At 44.9% G+C, this 24,208-nt stretch overlaps 1 protein-coding gene and 1 long non-coding RNA gene across 8 annotated transcripts in view; both read left to right on the top strand.

Annotated features, from left to right (window-relative positions):
- The window catches only part of LOC142075247 (dymeclin), a 222,356-nt gene extending 206,749 nt beyond the window's left edge, over window positions 1-15,607 (top strand). For all 7 annotated transcript variants that reach the window (XM_075136337.1, XM_075136338.1, XM_075136340.1 and 4 more), the window contains one exon: window positions 14,496-15,607. In XM_075136337.1, the coding sequence (XP_074992438.1) occupies window positions 14,496-14,645 (150 nt within the window). In that variant the 3' untranslated portion in view covers window positions 14,646-15,607. The remainder of the gene's footprint in view (window positions 1-14,495) is intronic.
- A 2,993-nt stretch (window positions 15,608-18,600) lies between these two features.
- LOC142075584 (uncharacterized) lies at window positions 18,601-23,665 on the top strand. Its single transcript, XR_012670930.1, has 3 exons — window positions 18,601-19,384; window positions 19,578-19,854; window positions 22,111-23,665. It is a non-coding gene; the product is annotated as an uncharacterized LOC142075584 (long non-coding RNA).
- Window positions 23,666-24,208: the final 543 nt, after the last annotated feature.

Genomic DNA, 24,208 nt, shown 5'->3' with positions numbered 1-24,208 from the left:
GTTGCATATGTTGTGAGTCTAATGAAAAGTCCAGTGCCAAATGCACTGCATGTGCATGACGTGTTGTTTCCAAATATCTTGCAACTTTGGTCAAAGCAAAGTAAAATTACGCTGAAATGCTCTGACATTTTTTTTTCCTCCTCAGTTGAGAGCTATTTCCAACCCATGTGTTCATTTTCTACTGCAAACTTTCAGTATAAGCAGGGTAGCTGAAAGGGAAAAAAAGTTGCATTTAAAATTAATTTATTAATTTCTTTGATTAGAAAAACAAACCACATTTTTTTCTCATTCCATAAAAAAGAAAAAGATTAACCTCTTCTTAAAAAAAAATAAAATAACGTGGCAGAGGCCAACAATTTTATCCCAGAGGTGCAAGATTTGGCGAGTTATGAACAACCGAGTACAAGATAGAGGGAGAAAAAGTCGTGTAACCAACTTCCAATTATACAGGTCCAATTGCTCTTCCACTTTTAAGGTTTAGCTGTCTTTTCTGAATTAGTCTTTTAAATTAAGTTTCCATAACATGTGGCAGATTGAGAAAAAGTCCTCAGAAGATTTCTGCCCTGGTTGACAGATGAACTAGATAATGGAGTATAATCTTTTCCATTTTCATGATTTGACACATTTTCACTTCTGTGTGTATGTTTAAATCAAGGAATCAAAATAAATTTGAGTACAGAATATAAATCCCAGACAAAACTACAGCTTTCATTGCAGTGTTGGGTTATACGTAAACAGCATGAATGTTATAGAAATCTTTTAATTAAATGCATAAATTAGAGAAATGTCTTGAATGTTTACAGCAACTACACCAAGAAGTGAGAATGAGGAAGAAATGCACTTTGTCAGCTGATGGCTGCCTCGACTGCATTCCCATACTGAGTTTAATTTTGTCACAACCTTTGGTACAAGTTGCAATGCTTCTCTCCAGTTGATTTACAGGCTGTTTGTTCCTGCTTAGGATGATTAGTGATGTAGATGGCTTTTTCCTGGCCAAGCGGGGGATTTCTCACGTATATCAGCATCGCTGCTGAGGACTCCGCTGTTAGGCTTTAGAGGGCAGCTGGTTTAGGTCACCCTGCCTTTCCTGGAGCTGTATCTGTTATGTAGTATTAGACGATTGCATTGAATCTTGAATCCATGTGGATTTAGGCTGGGTTTATGGTTCCTAGGGTTGTAACGCTCAACCCTTAATCTGTTGAGCTTGCAAACAAGGGGTGATTTTTCTTGACCGTGTTCTCCTGTTGACTCCTTCCCCTAACAAACCCTACCATACTCTCCTCTACCCAGCTTTTCTCCTTGCACTTAATGACCATACTAGCACTCCAGGTAGGTGCTAAGTGTTTCCAGCCACCATGGGCTCTTAGAGCACGGGAGATGAGGAAAGACGGGGAGTCCTGCAGGACATACATTGCATTTACTCCTTGCATGCCAGCTAGGTAATTTATCCTAGTTCTTTGTCACAAAAAGTGTTTAAACTACGGGGAGAGCAATCAGTGTGTGGCTCGTGAGCTGAGTTTGGCTTGAGGACGGACAGTATAGCAGTGGGGTGAGAATTTCCCAGCTTGATAATGCTGCAGCAGCATCCAGCAGCTCCAGGAGGAAGATTTCCCTTCCTTTGCCGCAGCGTGTTAGGTATCAAAAACCCCAGCAGGGATTGTCTTTTACAGATAGGAAACCAGAGGCTTATATCAGATAGCTCACTGAAGGAAGGTCTGCTAGATGGTTTGAGCAACTGGCAGCTCCAAAATAGAGCAGGAAATTTTGTACCTATGGAGTAGAGTGGGAGAAGAGCACAGCCCTTAAACTGACGTGTTGTCCTTAACGTGAGACCCGTGAGATTCAAGGGGTGCCTGTAGCTCTGAGCTCGGAGTCAGGCAGCAAAACTTTCATTTGAATTCCTCGTGCTTATCTGTCCCTTCAGGTTTTGCCAAGCTCTGTCCTCTGGTGCTAAGAGCAGCAAAGACTGATTGTTGTCACCAGGTTAAACGATCTTGACCTGAATGCACAGGGAGAAGGGGGACAGATATGTTCAATAACAAAGGGACATAATAACATTTATGAATAAATAAAATTCCCCAGCCTGAGGTGGGGAGTTCTCTAGAACTGCTTGATTCGTGTCCTAAAGACAGTCTTTAGCAGAATAGGTCTTAACACAGTTAAGGTCAGTGAAGGCAAACAGATCTGAAGTACTACATCTAAAGCAAAGTAAATCAGAAAACACAAGTGAATTTTATGTGTTATTGCTAAAGTGAAAGAGCAGCTCGCATGAGGCCCTTTTTCAGATTGAGGTGATTGTTTGCATTAGGAAAAAAACAGTTTCACTATAGGAGGGTGCTACTTTCTAAACTGGTGGCTGCAGGAGGATGCCAAGCAAACAGATGACTTCGGATGCAGTCAGCTCCTGACTCCCCATATTTAGTCAAGGGAGGTGCCATTGCCCAGCTGCAAGACCCATAAAGATGTTGTCCTCCTCGCTCATTAGTTGTCCTTGCTCATTAGTTGTCTTCCCTTTCTCCCTCCTACACACTACTTGCCTCTATCATTGATAAAGGCTTGTTTCCAGTAGCTAATTTGAACATGTTATCACAACCTTCATGTCCTTCATGAATAGAATAGAATATAGAATAGAATATGGAATAGAATGAACAACAAATCCATTTAAGAAAAGGCACCCTGGTTATATGTTGAGGTCAACTTAAACCCCCCCTGGCTTGGGTCTGTCTTCACAGGGCTCTCAGCATTAGAGCAAATCAAAAAAAAAAAAAAGCTGCGAAGTCCACATCCGCAAAATAAAGAGTGTAAACGTCCACATTTGGCACCGATTCCTCGGCTCGCGGTCCCAGCAGAGATAAGGCTGCAGTCTGGCACCGCGTGCTCCAGCTGGAGAGGTTTTACTGTCATTTCACGTTTCGCTCCTCAAGACAAAGAAATTGGATTTCCTGCATGTAGCGGGGCAGCGCTGCTCATCTCACGGCACGATTTGTCTGTTTGCTGAGGCTTGAAATACTTAAGAAGGGAGTATGTCCGTCGGGGTGTACATTTTCCAGTTCGGGGAGATTAGGGAGCCAAAGGTCTGCAGACTCAATAGGGGTGTTAGTCAGCATGTCCTGAACCTCGGGCAGATAAGGGTCCGCTTCCTAGGCTGCCCTGATCTGAGAGTTAACAGTTGGTGACAGCGAGTCTGTCTCTGTTCTTAAGTCATTGTTATAATTTTTTGCAATATTTACAGGCCTGGCTCTCTCAGATTAAAAAGTACAAAATCAAAAGGAGGTCTTCCTCCACGGGCGCTCGGGGCGGGGAAGGATGTTTGGGCTTGGCGTGCCGCCCCGCCGCCGTGCTGGGTGGGAGGGACCGGAGGAGGATGTCGGCTCGGGCTTCGTCTTTGTGGCTGCTGTTATGTGAAAGTCAGACCTCGTAAAACGAGCCGTGAGGAGCTCTCCGCGCGAGGAAACGGGCTGTAAATGTCAGCCTCCGCGAGGCAAATCAAAGGTGTTAAACTCAGCGGGGAGAAGGGGTCTCGTTTCCCTGGTTGATGCACAAAGCCAAAGTCTAGGCGGTGTTTTGGACCCCTGTACGGTGATAACAGAGAGGAGTTTGGTCCCGGTTGTCCAAAGTAATGTTCTTTTTGGCTTGGTGGGATGTTTTGGATGCTGCTGCAGCATTGCACCAATTTCCACTGAAAGCATGTCTGGGACCTCGTCACTGGAAAAATATGCAAACTGAATCACTCTGCTCTTCTCCTGCCACCTTTTGTGTTGGGGGAATATGTTCTACGCAACTAAACCAGAAAACAAACAACTGTGACATTGTAGTAACTCCAACTGTTGGTTGAAAGAAGCAGGCGGGTGAAAACAGAGTTTTGACCTCTTGATCCTCTGCCTTCATGCTTCAATCCGATAATTCCCAAGGCTGTATTAGGGCAGCAAAGAGGGCTCATATAGGTAGTTTCCAAAAGGAAAAATCCTTTACCTATGAAATTAGTGTGGTTTATGCTGTCAGCATACTTCAGTCCCTTCCTTCTCACCTCAGAGCCGGAAGAGCAAGGAGATGAAAATCAGTGCTAGAGACTTCTTAGGTGGTCACCAACTCTCCACCAGCAAGTACAAGGTGGGACTGAGTCTGTAAAGATGGACAGTGAAATTTCCAGCTCCCTTCCGAGGATGCGGGAAGAAAAATCTAACCCAGGGCACGATAATTCCTATGAAGAAGTGAGAAAATGGTAATATTTACATATTAGGAAGCTGGGTCAGAGTTTGTACATCGTCCAGACAGGGCTCCCGAGGCGTGTCCCTCTTGCAGCAAGACAGAATGCTTTACTGAAACACAAAAATGCAGGTCATGTTCTTGAAACTCAACAGTTTCCTTCATTGCCACACTTGCCGCAAACACCCTGGGCTCATTTTGCATTGCTGATTGCATGGCACACACCATGGCAAGAGTTTTATTTGCACAACTGCTGGGTTTTTGGTGGGAGTAAAAGAGGCTGGGCAGCAGTGAGAGGTTTATCTGGGGTTTGTTTTTAGGACGGTGGGACGGTGCGTTAGCCTAGGTGGAGCAATCGTCGGTGATGTTATCTGGAGCGCAAAGCATTTCCACGATAAACAACATCCCTCGTGTTTTAGGCTAGTCTGCTATCAAAATCAAAACAGCTGCCGTGACTTAAACAGTAGCACTCGCCGCTAGAAATTTAAAATAGATAGTTGGCTCCAAGATGTGTGTAGAGTAGATTCCCCATGTCTTTGAGTACATAGCTGCACATAGTAGTATATATTCATTATTCAGCAGGATTATTTTCTCCAAACCCTCCATTGTTCATATGCTCCATAGACCATTTTAAAACTTTTCAGGTGAGTTTTTCTTCACTGTTAAAGTTTAATAAATTATATCAATTAGACTAAAAGCATGCAGTTCACTTTTCAGAGAATAATTAGCAGATAGTTGTCTCTGATGTGAAAACTGGAATATTGGTTGGCATTTATAGTATTGCTTTTGCTTTAAAAAAAGGGTAATGAAGGGAATACAGATCTATAATTTTTATCCAGAAGTTGGAGCAGACTTTGTAGCCCAGATAGTTAATTCTCTGCTGTCTTTACCAAGAGAATACTTTGCCTTTTTCACCCCTATTTTACCCTCCTTTGAGTTCCTCCACGTTGTTGCAAATAATCAAACTGTATAGGAGGAGTTCTTTTGATTTTTGGCAAGACCTGAACCATAAAAAGCCCTTTTTGTTTTATATCAGGGTTTCCCCACTGACCAGGTGATGCTGGGGCTCTGAAGGCACCGTGAGCTTTCTCTGGAGGGACCAAGCATCTCAGCTTCTCGCAGATCTGCTGGTTGCCTGTGCGTCACCGATCTTCCCCTGCCTTCACTTGCTTGCTAAACTTCGTATTTTCTGTCTTTGGCAGAGTGATCCAAACTGCACATACGGATTTAGGACAACTTAGATTTTTGCCCAATTTGAGACCTTCGAAGAGTTGATTTCCCCCCCCTTCTTGATTCACACAATACGTAAAAGTAAGCGAGCGGTTCCCAACTGAGTTATTAAAGCCAATTTCTTTGTTTAAAGTTTACATTTAGCATACTTGAAAAGTGGCCGATTTCAACTGTCTCATTCACAAAATTCTGGAAGGAAAAAATTCAGCCTTGAATCTGCTTCGTTTGGGGGGAAAATGGTATTTTGGGGTTTGGGAAGTCTTTATAAGGTTGCGGGGTTTAATTCTGAGACTTCTGAAATTCCTGGGTGTCCAAGCCCTTCTTTGAGGGTACTACTAAAGCATCATTGACCTAATTGTGAGTTGCAGCAGAGTGAAGTGTCCAAAATCTACACCTAATCTTGTAACCTTTTGTTAGCAACTATAGAAATCTTCTCTATAAAGTTGGCAGTGAATGAGTGATTTCTAAATGCATTCCAGTTTTAACAAAAATGTTTGCTGCAAACATACTGGTTTTCATCGCTGTGTAAAGCTTTGCACATTGTTCTAGGGAAAGATGGGTTGTGAGCTGAAATGCAGGAAGGGCTTAAACTCATCTGCATCTTCCTTAGCACTGGTAAAAATAGGGTCTGCTGTTACGAAATGTGCATTTTCTGCAAATCCCGTGGTAAGAAGACTTTTACACATCCACTTCATATCGATAAAAGTTTTCTGAGTTGGTAGGTTCGTCCCCATTTGTGCAGTGGTGCCCTTTAACGCTTCTGAGAAATGGGTCCAGGGATCATTCTGGTTTTCAGATTTTAATTCCCTAAATTCAAAAGCACACAAAGGATTTTACTTATTTATCTGAGTGGTTGGTGCGTGTACATAACAGGATCACGAATGCTCGAGTGAGGTCAGGCACTAGAACCATGTTTGTGAGTTGGGCCAGCAGCTTTCTTCATTCCAGGTGTTTAAATCTTTTCTTGGCTAGTTTTATTTCAGTTTTAAAAACATTCCTTATTTTTACCTGTCATCATTTTGAGGTTGTTCACTTTTTGCTCAGATCCCATGCCTATATTCTTTCTTCCAAAAGGCCTCTGTATTTTCAAAGAATTATTGTTGTATTGTTTTGTTTTGTTGTATTGAATTATTGTTTCATCCCTGAAGTGGATGGAAGTTCTATTTTTTTGTTGATGGTACCTCATCTACACATCATGCCTTCATACTCAAGCTTAAAGTATAATTACATATATCAGTCTCTAGTCCTTTTTTTCATATTATTTGGCAAAGCCAGCCTCTATTCTATTTTCTGCAGTGTTGCAAACGTCCCTGTAACGTTCCTGTTGCAGTTCCCTGTCTCTCTCTGCTCTGGCAGCAAGTCACAGCTCTGGCTCCTAGCTGTTGAGCTGTCATCTTGGAAATGTTCTGAAAAGATCTGTATCCACCTAGACAACGTGGTATACAGAACAATCCTGACATGGCAAGCAAATTACAATTATAACTGTAAGTCCTTGAATTGTGACTAGATACGTATAATGCATACAATGTTATGTAGAGGTTCATGATGCTTAACAGCGCGTAATATGTGAGTCCTGCTTTACGCTTTCATCTTCTTCTTAATCTTTTCTTCCCATTCTGAAATTTCTCCAGGTAGACACAGTATCCCCGAAGCTGAGCAGGGATCCCCTTTTTTTCTCTTAAGGGTTTTTCTCTGGATCGGCTCTTCAGGTGGCACGTTTTCAGCCAGGTTTGCTGAAGAAGCTGCTGACCAGTGGTCCAATTTATTTACTGTCCTGTCTAGAAGTAGCGCAGGGTCAGGTGTTTCTGAGGTGGACCCAGGACAGCCTGAAGTGGGTACCTGGCTCAAATTTATACTTTTGTGTAGTGCTTTGGGAATTTGTACGGATTAAAGCCTTGGTATGAAGGCAAAAATAATTTCTGTGGCACGATTTGGAGCTATTGACATTTATCAGCAACATTTCCTAGCTGTAAGGAAAAGAAACAAGTGTGTCTGTTCGTGCATCCCTGACTCTCTAGGGAGGACTGTAAAGCTGTCAGTGTTTGCCAACCTATCCTAGAAAGAAATGCAATCTTTTTCTTTTTAGCAGTGTGGTACTCCGCAAAGCTTTGCGCCCTGGCAGGGTTACTGCAAATATTTCACTTTAAATCATTGCGTCTTTACCAATAAACATCTAAGCACAGCTGTTTTGTTGATTTTTCCAAAATTGACCTGGCTTCTCAGTACTCGGTAAAAAAAAATTGTAATCGCTGAACTCTCACCAGAGGCACGTCTGCTTCTCTGGTGGTAGTTCACATCTCACAGTGCAGATTCACCGTTCGCTCCCCGAGCAGTTATTTTCCTGCAGCTGTGGTTGTACAAACCTTTACTCTGAGTGATCTGAAAACAGAAATCTCATCTCAATGATCCTACCTTGCTAAAACAGTTGTCTCTCTATAGATAAAGTTCCCTGCCCTTCTGGACCAGGAAGGTTGTATCTCATTAGATGAGTATGGGTTACTTACTGAATTTTACTCCCTGGGAAACATGTTGTTTTCTGCTACAGCTCATGTGTTTGCTTAAACTGGGGATATTGAGCCCATGCATAGATTGTTTTGAACCTCTTCTTGTCATCTTGAGTTTTCTTTTTCAAAACCTCCTGACACGCCACTGCTTGCTCCTCCGTCTTTAAATTTGCACCTATTCCTTACACAGATCTTTGAACAAGACGTGCAGCTCGTGCTTAGTCTAGCAGATTTCCTGTTTGCTTCCTTCATCTCCCCACCATCATCTTCTGCTGGGCTGGCTGTGCTTCAAGCCTGAGAAGGAGACAAAGATGATATCGGGCAGGTGTGGTGGAGCCCATACAGATATTTCACCAAAGCCACATAGACTGTCTGTCTTAAGTCAAAGAGAAGCGCTGTAAATGCAAAGAGAACCAGAGAAAGATGAAATGGCATTATCTCCCCGGAAGAGTTAAATAATTGCAAAAATTCAATCTATCAGTATCTTAGAACAAGTACTGAGAAATTTTCTTCCCTAAATTGTTCTCTGTCAAAGCACTTACGTGCTTGCATCTATATAAAAATTAAATATATCAATGTTTACATGCCTGTATATCTGTACCATGAGCAGTGTACCAGGCGTGACTGTTGAATTATTTTCAAGATCATTAGCCATTAATTTGGCTCAGATTGGGATATTGGGGACCAGATTTCAAAGTGGCGTTGTGGATTTTGCAGACAAATATAGATGTTCTTCTTCTGCCCAAACTCCTTACAGGTTGGTATGTTTGGTGCACGGCAGGTCGTAGAACTAAACCTTGCTGGGATAAATATTCGTTATGGCACTTATAATGAAGACTTGGTATGGTGCTGAATTGGAGCCCTTTTTTTTTTGTGTTTTTTTTTTTTTCCCCTCTGCCAGTTTATGTGTGTAGCTAATAAGGTCCAATCCTGCAGGTGCTCCCCAGGCAATACTGCTATATTTAGCTGAAGCAATATGAAACACATTAATTTGCCAGCGTGTCATTAGGTTACCAAACAAGACTCATGGTGAGCTTTTCAAATGCACACAAATCCCGTTTTCAGAAAGACTTTGAGGCTTGAGATTGATGGAAAGTGAATGTGAATTTGACTCTCAAATGTGTTCAGACTCCTTTGGAAATGGTGCTTTTCTCCTAAACCAGTCACATGTTTTTGAAAATACTGACTCGCATGGGATTGCTGTTTCAGAAACCAAGTGTTTCTAACCGAGGATTCAAGGAAAAGAGGATTCTCCAGTTTTATGTTAATCCAATTCTTTGATTTCTTTCTTTTCCACAGCAACTGCCCCATTTCTTTGATGAGGGCTGCTTTTCATCCAGTCAAACATCTAGATCCCTGAACAAGTAAAGACATAGCTTCGCTCCACTGCTCTTAAAGCAGCTCCATCTGCCCTTGCTTATGTCATCTGAGCAGAGATCATCCACTGACATGACACTGCAGCCTAACAGCAGCTCTGATGGTTCATTTGTGAAGGGAAGGGGTTTTTTTTATTTAATGTACGGCTCAAGTCTTCTAGCTCAAATGCCACTGAGTTGCCTGGAGCCGTGCCAGGTGCTGTTGGCTGGCTGTGATGCTATCTTCCTAATCGTTAACTGCAAAAAAAAAAAAAAAAAAAAACCCCGATGTTGTTGAACTATTGCGGTAGGGGAGTTATTGCAGTTCAGTTCTGCATCTGTTCATCGGACTTCCTGTGGTTTTTCATCGAATCATATGATTGACAGGGCAGACAGTCTGCAAAGTTCTTGGGCTGTCTAGTTTATACCCTCGTCCCAACCACTAAATCTGACTTCTGCTTTGTCTGGCAGAAGAAAACAAGATAGGGTGCTGTGGTAGGTTGATTGACCAGAACTGATAAGTGGTGTCTCTATTTAAATTGCGCAGTTCAAATCTTAGTGTTACCTCCGGCTCTCAAGTTTTCAAGTACTGTCTCAGGTTGGTTTGGTTTAAACTAGCTGGGGTTGTCTCTGCTCTGGTAATGACTGGAGAGAAATGCAAATAATGGCTCCGCTGGACCCATTTATGTCAGGGCAATGAGTTCAAAAACTTAAATAGCGAAGCGCATGGGTAATGAAGAACTTGTACATCTTTCGACACCATCAAGCTGAACGAACAGGGCTGTGAAGGAAAAAGAGGGATGATTTATCGCATGCCAAGACTTCTCCTCTATTCTTAGGACTACCATTTAAGGCGCCTTAGGGTGGTCCCTCTTTTCAGAAAGTGCTAAAAATCAGGTTCATTTGGTGTCATCAGCTGGGGAGCAAATGCCTTTCCAGGGTTAGGTTGGACACAACAGCAGCAAAGCAGAAGAAAATGGTTTTCTACCTTGCTGCTTTGACGTGCCACTTTGGGAGTTTTGTTAACCGTGATAAAACCCTCACCGGTGCTGGCTGGGGTGCTTTCTGGGAGTGCCCTGAGACTCCTCTGACCTGGTTATTTTACAGCTCTCCTGAAACATTCATTTGGTGTCATCTCCTGTATGTCTGCAGCACATGGCGAAAGCTCCTGATCACTCACTTGGAAGCAGAGCATGCAGGAGATAAACGGCACAGGGCTGAACTTAAACATTCCTTGAACTACCACCTGTCAAAAATCTTAAAGCTTTATGCCATTGGTCTAGCTTTTTACATGGTGTTTAACCCTTGCTGTTATAAATTGTTTTAAAGTCAGCCTGATGAGTAAGAAACATTTTGAGGTGACTTAAATTTGATGATTTTGAATGTTAACAAATTTTGTTTTCAGTGAATACTCTAATAGTGAAACAGTATGGGTCGGTTTTTATCTCAACAGTGGTAAATCTTGCAAGACACAGTCTGGTGCAGAAGGTCTCTCCATGCTGGGCCTCTAGGATTTCTCATTTTTAATGAATGAGAAAACATGGCCACCACACAGCCATGGATCATTGCAGTCATCTAAAGAAGTTAGTTTTGACTTACCGACCTGGAAGTCAAATTCTCCATGTCTTGTTAGCAATGCATTGCGCTATTCTGGGTCCCCCGTTCAGGGGGACCATCAGAAAAAGATCATTTCTGCCATTACTTACCTCCTTTTTATAAAGATACGTTTGAAATTGTGTGTGTGTAATGGCAACGTGTATTATATCTCTCCTTAAAAATCTCATTATCCTTGTCTACATTCCCAAGATAAACCTGCAGATTGTTCAAGGCATATGTTGAGTGTGAGAGAGTCCAGGCTGACTGCAGTGAGTTATAGTCTTTAATCTCAAATTGATTATTAAATTGCTACAGTACGATCACAATAGATGGCAACATTGATCAGTCTGAAGAAAGGCTTAATAATAAAATCAATGCATGACTGTTACTGCCTGAAAATATGAATGCTATCTGATTTATTTTATGCTGTCCTTCCAGCTGCGAGATGATGGGATAGTAAGAGCTGAGCATCTCAGATGTAGCTATTGGAATTTCTAATACAATTTTACCTACTGTTTTAAAGCTTAGGATGTTCGTTAAGCTGCATGAGAGTCCAGAATGGTCCCAGACTAGTGGGACCATTCTGGACTCCCAGAGTGTCTGCAAAAACAGTAGCTATAATCTGTGACCCTGAAGGTGAAAAAACTTATCTGTGTTTAATTCAAGTCAAATTAGCATCTTTAATCACTTTTTCCCCCTTCCCTCCCAGAAGGACTACTGCACGCTGCAGTACTGGCGTGCAGCCACCTTTGGGGTGAAGAATGACAGCTGTGTAAGGGCTTTTCTCTGCTAGGAAATGTTGCAGTGGTTTAATCATGAGGTTTAACCATTCATTCTGCTGATGCAAGGCTGAACTGAACGTGTTCCTGTCTACACTGACCACAAGTCAGGAAGCATTTAGGAGGGAAGTGGGGAAGATTACACTGAGGATAAGCAGAGCAGAATATCAGTTTTTTAAAAAAAAAAAAAAAATTAATATCTACATGAGGGCTTAATTGGAGTGAGGCTTAACCTGCTGCAAGAATCGTGGTGTCCTGAGAGGAGAAGGGGTGGGGTGGCAGAGGGGGAAGGCGGGCACGGCTTGAGGACTTGGAGCCGAGATGGGAAGGGATAGCGGATGTTAATGAAAAGGAGGATCTCACAAGGCTGATGAGAAAAAAGAAAACTCGGGCAAGTACAAAATAGAAAGATACGCTGAATGGAGACCATGAAGGTACAGTGGAAGGGAGTCGGGGATGGGAGACTAGGAGACAGGATATTAGAGATAGGGGTGAGTATAGGAGCAAGACAACTAGGAGTGAGGAAGCAAAATGATGTGGAAGATGAAGCAGGCTGGTCACAACAGACTTGGGGAGAGAGGTTGTAGAGAGGTGATAGAAAATGGTTTAGGGGCGCAAAAGGGCTATGGGAGAGCTTCTCTACCACAAACTGCATGTCTGACGCAGGAAATGAAACTTGCTGATGTACCTTTGAGGTTCTGGGCTTTGAACTCAACAGAAGTTAGATGCAGAAGTGCCTTTAACAATCTTATTTTTTGGCTGCCTTAGTTCCTTAAACAGAAGTAATAGTGCTGGAAACAATACTGTCCTCCTTCCCTCCCTGATTGCTGTAAGGATGAGCTCCCCACATGTTCTGAAGTCATCAAATACAATAATGACCGCCACACCGATGGCCAAAATGGTCCCTCCCAGGCTAAATATTGGCATCCAGCTAAGTAGAGCTGTGGTGAAGGACCTGACCCCAACATAAGCCAAACGGCAGCAGCTCCAGAACGTTGGAGCATACTGGAAGGTGACACTGATGTCCTTATCAATCACAGAATCATCGAATGGTTTGGTTTGGAAGGGACCTTTCAAGGTCATCTAGTCCAACCCCCCTGCAATGAGCAGGGACATCTTCAACTAGATCAGGTTGCTCAGAGCCCAACATAGGAGATAGCATGTGGTTGAATGAAGCTGTCCATGGAGACACGTTCCTCGTAAAGCATAATGCAGGTGGCACCTTTGTGGCTTGGTGTAATTGTACGCTCAGTACTTGCACCAAGCTCTAGCAACAGCAGCAACACAAGGAAGGAGCAGAATAGTTTCCACGTTTTATGACTCCCAAGAATAGAAATAACCTGGGTGTGTAAAAGTTAAATAAATAACCCTGAAAGCCAAGTGGCCAAGAAGTGCCCCTTCAGAGGAGCCTGTTCCAGCCAGAAGGGTCTTGTGCCCTAACGCAAGGAAACGGGACACTCTGAGCTCCAGAAAGATGAAGGGTATCCCTTCATTATTAACGGACAAAGAGGCTTCTTAGCCATTGCTGTGCTTGTTCTGATCATGTCACACCATAGAGTTTATTCTTAGTCTTAGCCACAGCCTTATAAATAATAAAATGGGTCATGTTTTATCTTACCCCAGTGATCATTGTAATGCGGCTTTTATCTGAGACTCTGCCAAGCTCTTGACACAGGCAACGTTTAGAAGTAGATAAAATGATTGAAGAGCACAGTACAAAAGTAGGCTCAGCTGTTCCCCAAAACACACCCTTACCGAGAGCGAACGCAGTGGGTTTGCAGTGTGTGTGCTGCTTTGGGAGGGAAGAAGTGAGAGAAAATTGGAAAACTGAGGAAGCAGCATGTCTGTCCAGTTAGGATGGGCTGGGCTAGTGCATCTGATGTGTGTTAATTCTGAAAGTACTTTGCTGGTACTGAAAAACAGGGCTTTTGTGGAAATGATATTGTCTAGCCTGTGATTTCCAGGCGGGGGAGGTATCTGCGTGGACGGGCAATAGCCTGTGCCTATGTGCATAGGTCTTGCGCCTACAGCCTTAGAGGCTGAAGCGGGATAGATGCGTGACACGTTGCAGTTGAGGAGCTTGCAGGGTTTTGCACTCTGATTGCCGCAATGATGCCGTTAGAGTCATTCTGTGTGCTCCTCAGCAACGGGAAAGCCAAGGCACAGAGGTAATGACCTACCCAAAAGTACAGAAGAACCTGTAGCAATACTGGAAGTGGCCTCCTGGACCCCAGGAGCCCACCCACGGAGCCTAGACACGCTTCCCACCATGCTTCCTGGAGGAAGAGCATTTCTCTCCTGGAAACCTCTACATACATAAAGTCTTTGAGAATCAGTCCATTTGCCATAACACTGGGTTCCTGAAAACGTCTCACAGACTGTGTTTATTCTTACGGCCTTCCCAAAGGATTCTCCTGCTATGGAGCTGAGTACAATTAATAGCAAAGTGCTTTTTAGGGAAAACTGCAATAAACAGGTCTGTACGTGCGCAAGCAAGAAGGCTTTTGTGGGGCTACTAAAAATGACAGTTTTCTTTAAGACTTTTGTGTTTTGTAAAGGATTCACATGTTTAGTCTTTGTTAACAGGCAAATTGAGTGTGACCAACGGTAAAAGGGTTGAATACAATATGCCAACGCAACATTCAGTTCAAAGAAGAAATTATAAATGATCTCTTTATCCCGTAAATATTTTCCTTCAGGTCTAATGGTTCCGTTCCTTCCATTATTTTTTTCACCAGACCTCTTTCTTCAGTGTTTACGTGGGCTGCGTGTTTGCAAAGAGACATGCAAGCCTTCCCTTAGCGGACCTTGCTTTCTTGTTGCAGAAATTCCCCGAGCTGAAGTTCAAGTATGTGGAGGAGGAGCAGCCTGAGGAGTTCTTCATCCCCTACGTTTGGTCCTTGGTCTACAACTCCGCTGTGGCCCTGTACTGGAACCCGCATGACATCCAGCTCTTCACCATGGACTCCGGCTGAAGGAGACGCCCCAGCCAGGCCAACTCAACTCCATCTTCTTACAGAAAACGAAACTCCGCACCGCGTGTTAATACGTGACCCCTTCCAGCGTGCACCCTCTGACCCCAAAGCTTATGGAGAATGAAGCTTGCCGTTAGCGTACAGTCCAACGTCCATGTTTTGGAAGCAGATTGCCACCGACACGCTGGCAACAGACTGTGGTGTGAGGAGCTGACGGCTTGTAGGCAACCTTGTATTTATAGTCCTATAACCTAGAGCTTGTTTGATGAAAATGAGGCCTTACACATGGGGTATGATGTTACTACCAACCACAAACCTGATTGTTCTTTTAACTTAACGGGGTAAATGAGGAAAGAGATCGCGGACTTTGATTTGGAAGCAGCGTTTGTATTTTCGTTTCTTTCAAGCGAGGCAGCTTCGTTGGGTCAAACTTTCTATGGTCTGTTGGATTCCGCCGTGGGTTGCTCGTTACCTAATCCCGTGCTTTCACTCACAGCCCTTCATTTCGGTGGCACTGTCAAGGCTGTAGTCGTTAAATCGGTGTCTATACTGTCATCCGAGTGAACTAAGCAAGCAGCATATTAATCAGATTAGCTCCCAGGCGGATTCAAAACACTTGATTTAGATGTCAAAATGTTTGTGGGAGGATTTTCAATAGCGAGTCTTTTGTTGTTATTGTTGTTTGACTGGCAAATACTCTATAGAGGGCTAGAAACACCAGCTTTCAGAGTCAGGTCCCTTACAGGCTTGTTTTACTGTGCTTCTGTGCAAAAGTTTTTCCTGGAAATTGAATGTGTGGGGGGAAAAAAGAAATCTCCAAAGAAAGTAGTTATAAGATTATAAAATAGACCTGTCCTGTAAAACTGTGTGTAATGGTGACAGTGTGTCGTGGGGATCCCTGGCAGAGTTCTGTGTTGAAAATCCCCTGTTTGCTATTAAAGGTTTTATGGCAGAAGTAAGAATTTATCTGAATGTAGAATACTTCTCTTTTTTGTTGTTTTAAAGTGTCCTTTCCTGATATACCTGTTTCTGCAGTTGGAAGAACAAAAGAAGTGGCTTGACCTGATTTTGAAAGAACATCTCGTTTTTCAAAATGAGGATCATTTCCTCCGTGGGGAGGCTCCTGACGGTGCCCGTTGCACACGCATGCAGACACGCTAATCCCACATGCTGCTATGTGGGGGGCTGTCACCAGTGCATTGCATGCCAAAACATAAATATCGAGGAATTAGTTCCTAAACATACATGGCAACCCCTTGTATTCACTGCCTGCTCCAGCATGTCCTGGTAACTGACCTGAAGAATTGGGTGCATTTGCTTTCAGACAGTCTTTCGAGTGGCTTTAAATAGAATTTCTTGCACCCGTTTTTTTTCCCCTGAAGGATGTGCTAGGATTGTACTTTCTTTTTATCTGCTTATTTAGAGGTGAAAGTCCATTTAAGTCCTACACAAATGGAAACGCTGGCTTTAAAAAAAAAAAAGCTTTCCAAATTTATTTAAATACAGCTACAAAGCGACATATACAGCCCAGGAGCATTTAGGACTTTAAAATGGCAGAAGCTTTTGAGAAAAGGCAATAGTAAGGCTGCAGATGCATTTTTTTCTTAGGAAAATATGAGAAATGAATGAACCATGACTAAGTTTATGCTGTGTTTTGGATTTTTTTTTTTTTTTTTTTTGTCTTTGAGCAAACGTCACAGGGGAATGACTCTTCTTGGTTATTGTAGTGATTTGTAATTTTGTCTTTATTAAAAGGCTGAGAGTGTTTGTGAGTCAGCAGAGCTGCCCAGCCTTTGGAAAGGTCAGTCTGAAGATGCACTTTTAAACCCTGGATTCTGAAGCTACTGGGATGGCTCCGTTCTCATCTGTCTTAACCACCCGCGAGCACTTGAACCTGCCCGAGGTGAGCACCCTCCACCCCGCTGCCTGCAGCAGAAGTGGAGCACTTCATGAAAGAGGGCTCAGCCAGAGCAGATGCTTATCAGCCGGGTGTCAAACTGGAGAGAACCTGATTTTTCTTTGAAAGGGCTTTTTATAAAGAGAAGGGTACATAAAGCAGCAATCTGGTAGAATAGGTCAAACCAGCTGCTGAATCAATGTAGGAGTCGCACAGTAAATTATTTCTCGCTGTCCTCTCATTGTGATGACATTGAATTGAAGTACAGAAGGAACAGGTTTGTTCCGATCGCATAATTTCCTTGTGCATTTAATTAATATGCAATGCTCCCAGGGCCCAGCTGGTTTAGAACAGCTGGAGTTAGAATCCAAAGCTGAAACAGCAAAGCCAGACCAAGATTTATGCTGAAATCCATGCTAGCCCCATTGGCTCTTCCAAAAGGTTGAGCATTATGTGGGTCTGGCAGTGTCCTGAAGTCTGCAGTCTGGCACGGTCACAAATACTCTGTTTTCCTTCAGATCTGTAAAGTATCACCTTAGGGATCCTTTTCATTACTTTGTGTGAAAGATTTATTATGCGTAATAAAAAAAAAAAAATTTAAAACAGTAAATACAGGCTGTACTTGTATTTGTTTTACGCGATAGCTGCTGCGTGGTGACGTTTGGCCAGCAGGTCTTGGTGTGGTCATCAGACCTAATGTGCGTGTTTTATAACGTTCTCCGTGAGGTGCAATGAAAAGAATATTATTTTATTTATTGTATTAAGTAGACGGTTGTTTAAATCTGTGCTGGGTGAAAGAAGGGACATGTCATGCTGCAACGTCATGCTGAATCCCACCTAAGCGAGGGCTCTTGCCTCTCGAGAAGTCTTGCCGACTCGACTTCTACAGTCGCAACAGGTACAGCCTGGGGGAGGCACTGGGAACGTGCAGTCGTAGGGTGGAGCAGAGGAGGGACAGGACTGTCCCCTTCAGCCCAGACCAGACGTGATGTCTTTCTGTACCCTCAGTTGCTCGCTCTTCTTGTTCTGGCCACACCATTTAGGCAGATGGTGTCTCCCTGGTTTTTGGGGGTTGGGTTGGGTCTTAGCCTTAATGTGCCCATATTGTTGCTCTGAATGCTGACCACAGGTTTCACCATCTGCTTAGGCTACCTGACTAGCGTTAGCGAGGGGAATCCATTGCGTCAGGGTTGGGGAGGAGAAGGGAGATCTGCTCTGTCCTCGCTCGGAGGACCATCTCTTCCGTGAGTCTCCTCTGGGTTTGACGCTTTCGGGAGAACGGGCAGGAAACCAAGTCGCTGTGTAAATTGTCAGTGAAGCGGAGGTTGTGCGTGTAAAGCCTGATGCACGTGTCCCTGATGAGGGAGAAATTGTCCTTCCTCAGCTAATGGAGAGAAACTCTGACCTCGCTACGAAAACAAGGTGGTGGGTTGGAAGCTACAAATGAGTCGGGCATCATTCACTTTGGCAAAAGCAGTCCAAAAACCTTCCAGATTTCATGGCATTTCTTGACCCTACTAGCCTAAAACCGAAGAGTATTAGGCAAGTTACATGAAAAAAAACCAAACTGTTTTCTACGTGCCTGCTAGATTGTTGATCTACCAGTTAAACAGGAAAGGAAGAAGCAAACAACCCCCCTCCTTTGGAAACTTTAAAGTTTTTTGTACAACCTTTTCTACTGGGCGGCTTGGTTTTATTGTTGCGTACGTTGTCTAATTCAGCCAACTAAAGGTCAAATGCCACCTTACAGTTTAGTCAACCCCAGGCTCTCTCCTGATTGATTGGGCTCGGTCTGCGAAAACCCTGGCTTCTGTGCTTGAAGACCAGGAGTTTTCTGTACGATTCCACTTCTATAATCACCTGACCACCGTAAATCCTTTTCCATCTTCACCCATTAGCAGGGCTCTGGCCACCTTACCTAGCTAGCTTTAAAAATTTGTACCTGTAATACTGTAAAATTTAGGGTCCCAGCTGCTTTTGTGTTTGGTTTGTTGTTAATTTCTTTGGGGGGGGGGGGGGGTATTATTATAATAATCATTATCTATTATTATAACAGACTCTACTAACTCACAACAAGCAGTGTTTAAGGTAACAGCTACGCATCTGATAGCAACACACAACAGCCTCGACGGAGTTATCACATTCAGAGGAAGGAAATGTTTACTCAGTACGTTCCTGTTCATAGTTGTGGTCTCTCCCCTCCTCCCCGAGCCCAGATCTGGGTGCTGAGATCCAGATCAGGGCGCTAATCGTGCTACAACTGCTCAGTTTGGGGAGCTTTTGCTTGTACTGAAAGTTGCATGAAGGTTTTTATCTTTGAGGTTTCTCCAGCCGATATTATTGGGTTAAATTCTGTATCAAGCACATACCTGCGCCCAAAAGGCTCCAGGAAGGGCTCTTTTCTCTTCAATTACACAACAGATAATCCATAAAATTGGCTTCAGCAGAATGACACGGACCCAATCATTTTTAACATTTCTGGCAGTCAAATGTCATTTGTCATTTAAAGGGGAGGAAAATATCTATCCGCTCCCTTGGCAAGCTGCAGTCAGCTGGTTAGACAGGAGCTATGTCCTCCTAGATGGCCTCTAGATCCGTCTGCTGGATCCATCCGCACTGCTCCGTCTTGACCATGAAGAGCTGGTCGGGAGCAGCCAGTTGGGTTTACTGCCAAAGCGCTCTTAGCAGCAAATTTCCTCAGGGCATCCTGAGCATCTGGACGATGAAACATCAGCTCCTGGGCATCTTCTAGGAGAAGCCGTGGTGGCCGTGAGCTCTCAGTATGGTGCAGATGTCCCTTGAGACTAAATTCTGTGGGGAAGGACGTCCTGAGTGTCACAAGGTTGGTTGTCTGGGTTATGGGGCTGGCAATTATTTTGGGCTTGGCTAGAAGGCTGGCTTTTAACTTTAAGAATTACTCATTCATGGTGCCTTTGCACAGTTCGTTCATGATACTCGGATTCGGCAGCAGCGTGCGGGTGGGTTCAGGGAAAGGATCGTGAAAGCAGGGAGTTTGTCTGGTTTTTCCCTTCCAGGAAAGAAGCCTGTTGGCAGGACGTCCCCAGGCTGCCGTGGCATCGCCGAGACGAGACGCTGCCGAGTGCTTCGGGGCGGTCCCCCTTCTGCATGAGACATCAACACACGTCACCAGCATCGTTCATTACGCTGGTAACAGTTCTGTTACCGGAAGATAATGATATTTCAAAGACAAAAGGGCAGCTGACCGGGACCTGCAGAGCTGTACTTCCTGCTGTGACTTTGGGTACAGCGGTTCGTTAGGAGCAGAGCAGGTTGTGGAGGCAATGATTTAAGGTAATCATGGAAATGGCTGCCTGATTGCATGAGCTGGGGTCTCAAAAGCAGCAACGCGTGAGCTGCATCCCTCCTTTGCACGTCCCTGACTACAGGTTCTGGCATCCCTTCACTGGGAAGACCCAGGACCACTCGAGTCACAGTGTTGTAAAGACTTTGCTGTTTGAGGTAGTTAACCCTGAAATGCAAGGCTCCAGCTGAGCTTATAGCACGAAAAGCCTGTAAGCATTTAATCATAGATGCTAAGTTACTGCCGGATGGATGCTTTTCATATGTTAGGGCTATACTGCCTTCCTGCAGATGAATTACTTCAAGTAGCCGTGTTTAATATTGAAGGCGCTGCTACCAGCCACGGATCGTGCCAGCACTTACATGTACTCAGATAAATGAAAATGTCACTATCGGTGAATCCCTCCAAATCGCAAATCAAATACGCTGCTGAGCTGCCAAACTGGGACAATTTGAATGAGAGATTTAAAGAAGAGAGAGATTTTTTTTTTTTAATGCTGCTGAAGCGCACGGCATAATCCTTCATCATCACTTTAAAAACTGTCTTTAAATTAATCCAAAATGAATATGTCTTGGCAGACGTGATGAAATGTTCAGCTGTACATAAAGTTTTTGCCAGCTGTCTTGGCAAACTAAATGGCAGACTTCAGTCTTCCTTACAGTCACTTTTTGCTGCTGAAAACCCTAAATCCGATGGCACCGGGAGAAAATTGGAGGCCTTCGAGTATCCGGAGAGGAGCTACAGAGCGGTGACAAACTCGGTGACGTCCCTGATGATGCTATCCCGGCTCCTCCTCCTATTTATGAAACGATGAAACAAATGCTTTTCAAAGAGCAAAACAGCTTACTAAAAACTGGCAATTTAAACTAGGAACAGCTGTCCTCGCCCTGCTGCTTCTATTTTCGTCCCTGAAGCCATTATCAGGGTCCGTCCCTCTCCCGGCGCAGCTCCTGCATCCCAGTCTGCAGTGCCCCCCCCACGAATCCTGCCCAGCGCGGGTGCTCAGGGTACAGGGGTCCTGGGGTGCTCAGCCCCGTCAGAGCTGGCTGTCCCTATTTAAGGACTGTATCAACCAGAGAATAATGGGAATAAACCATGCAGGGATCTGGAAATTCAAAGCCTCTTCCAAACCGGGTGCTGGAGGACCACCAGTGGCTTCTTCAGATGGGGTCTGGGTCACCAAAACCGGCGGAGAAAGAGGGACCGCACCTGGGATGGTGGCCCTGGGTGCCAGTGTGGCAAAGGCAGCTCGCCGGGGAAATGGGGAATAAATGGTGGGCAAAGAATTGCCTTAAAATGTGGGGTTTTTCCTAATACAGCCTTGCGTGTGGTTTTGTTGCTCAGGCTGTTCCTACGGGGGGGAAAACCCACCTTCATCCCTTGATAGGGGATGTTCAGTATCCAGTATATTTACTTGGCTGAGCTTCAGATTAAATATTCTGCTTAGTGCCGTGTGTCTTGTACGTGTCTCTGCAGTGCTGAGCAGTGGAGCGGAGAGAAGCAACGGAGCCATTTTCACCCTGAAACGAAGCTCTTTGTGATGGCTCCAGGAAAAAACCCTCAACCTCCCCCCAAGAAAAAGCAGCTTCGGCGTCTGCAATCTTGCAAGTTTCTCCCAACTGAAATACGAAGTGAAATTAAATTTAAATTCTTTTCTTTCTCCTAAATCAAATCTCGCAGGCGCCAATTGCCCTTTAAAAGGTCAACCTTTTAGCCCACAAAATGCGTAATCAATACATTATTGACCTAAACAATAGCCATAAACTTCAGGCTGCCTTTATCTCCTCGCTTGGCTTCTCCTCCTTCCTGACAGAGCACGTTTGGGCTGGGAAGATGGCAGCTCCTGATGAAGGTGGCATGGAGAGAGTTCATAAAACCCCACGTCCACAGCGGTCCTGGAGGAACACGAGCACCACCAGCACCACACGAGGCAGGATTGCCTCTTTTCTTTCTTCCGTTGTCTTTCTTTCTCGCTTTGGTTTCCTGGAGGACACGTTAGCAGTTTCAGAGGCCACTTGCACGTCTTACAGAACCATTACTATAGGACCAAAGGAATTGAGTTTAACAAATGTTCTCCCAGCTGTTTGAGTCTGGCCAGTTTTGGACTGGAAATGGTTTCTGGTGGAGCAGCCAGTCCGGTCGGGAGGTGGATTTGCAGCATGTCCGTCCCTAACATAGACCCAGAAGACGTTTGCCAGCAGCACTTCTTTCACTCATCACGGCGTTGTGTTTCTCTGTTCAATTAGATGTGCTACACGGGACGTACAACCGCACCAGAGCCACGCCAGCACACGTCAGCAGCAAGACCAAGGGGCCCACGTCCAGGTCACCGTGGCCACCAGGACCAGGGGTGGCCTTGAGAGGATGGAGGTGATGCTCTCCTGAAAAGTGACCCTTTACCAGGGAGGAAGGAGGCAGAGTTTGGCCCGTGGCTCCCCGCAGCAGGGAAGAAGGTAGGAGGCTGGAGCATGGGGACGGATGGGTTGATGCCACATTTGAGCGTACCAGCTTCCACCTGGTACTGGAGACAGATGGCAGAGACCCTTCTTGACTCTTTGGGGAAGAAACAGCCATTTTCAAGCAATACCTTCCTGCTTGCTGTTACTGACTCTGTGCAGCCAAAAGAAAGTCCAGTGAGTACACGGAAGAGCAGTGCTAGAGAATAAACCAGAAACCGTGGTCCTGACCCAGAGAGCTAATAATTAGGAAGAAAATACACTGATTGGAAAGGGACCGAGCCTAGACAGGCAGCTTGGATGTGTATATATAGTATGTATATATATAGTATGTACATATGTATATGTCAAAATGGCATATCATTATTATTTATTATTCTATCGTTATCTATAAAATGACTCCCTTTCATGGTACCACCCTATGTGTTGAAGGGCCATGAGTGGAGGCACACTGCTGGCTGGGTTTGGGTGGGTGCCCTATAGTATGCTACATGTATAAAGAAGCGATGGGTGAGTAGTGACTACAAGTAGCATCTGAGCTGCATTTGGGGCAGGACTTTTAGGGGATGCCAGGCTTTCCCCAGGCTGGTTTCAGCCATCCCAGCCAAGCCGGCCGTCACCCTGGGCCTTCGGGAGGGCGGCAGGAGGGTGCCGGGGAGCGGGAGCCGCGGGCGGTGAGGCAGCGCGCCCTGTGTAATGAGGCTGCCGATGACGGATTTACCTCATCTATTACCTTGTGCGGTGCGTATGTTTATGTTGTGGCTACGAGCATTAAACGAGGGCAGATTAGTTGTGTTTGTGCAGCTGCCAAGCTCGCTGTTGTGACATTTCCATCTGCCTCGCTGTTGTATAACCCTCTGCTCCCGCTGAAATTAAGAGCAAGGAAGAAATCCCCTCCTTCCCCGCTCCTCACGCCAGGGCTGGCAGGGCAGCTTATCCCCCAGCCCTCGGCATCGAGTCCCAAAGCCTTCCCTCCAACCTAGACCTGAAATCCCATGTCTTGCCCCATGGCCTTGGGCTGCTCTGCAGCCAACGGAGAGCAAAAACCCTGTTTGAACTGATGTATTTCAGCATCACGACTGGCTCTGATAAGCTTGGAGGGCTGACAGTCATCTTCAGGTCAAAACAATTTAGGACCTGGTTCTGGGAAGCCCTTATTTTCATCTCTCTGGTGTGCACCAGCAGAAGCTATCAGCAAAGGCAGCAGCTGTTCGTACCGTGGCAGACCCTTACCCTTACCCCCTAGAAAAGTTAGAGTAGGATGGAGAGCATCTCTGAAACGTCCCAAATCACGGCCTGCAGAGATCTGCTGACAATGGCTGGTGGACCCAGGGCTTGTTTTTCGGCTCTTTGTGGGCTGGGGCTTGGATCTGGGACTCATGAAGTTGGGAAAATTGGCCAGGCAATCCTAGCAGTGCCTCCATCCCCCATCATGGACCATAAGGTGCCCAGTGAATCCTCTTGATTTAAGAGACTCAGAAGAGGGTTTGGCACCCTGCACTCCCAGGAGAAGGCCAGATGCAGAGGGGTTAGGCTTAGGACAGGTGGATAGGGTTAGGATTTTTCATGATGCCTTTGCAGCGCTGCCCTTTCAAGTTTTAAGAGTGTCTTCGCTTACTAGCTTCCTCCTACCTCGACAGTAACCTTTGGGATGGCAAGTCGGTGGGGTGAGTGTGGGAGATGATGAAAGACGGGAAGGTGAAGAAACTTGTACCGAACATATTGTTGGCTCTTGGCCTGAGACGCTGGGCGCGCTCAAGGTCTTGCCAAGATCGTTTTCGCTTGGGAGGATACGCTGATGATGACAGCCAGGTATTTCTTTGATGCAATTCTGTGTATTAATGGGGAAAGTACGTAAAGTCCCATTTCTCCGAACACCGCAGGACCA

Source organism: Calonectris borealis, chromosome Z, assembly GCF_964195595.1.
Source record: "Calonectris borealis chromosome Z, bCalBor7.hap1.2, whole genome shotgun sequence".
NCBI classification, from domain to species: Eukaryota; Metazoa; Chordata; class Aves; order Procellariiformes; family Procellariidae; genus Calonectris; species Calonectris borealis.
Note: the sequence above shows the minus strand (reverse complement) of the source record. Positions and strands in the feature narration are given on the sequence as shown.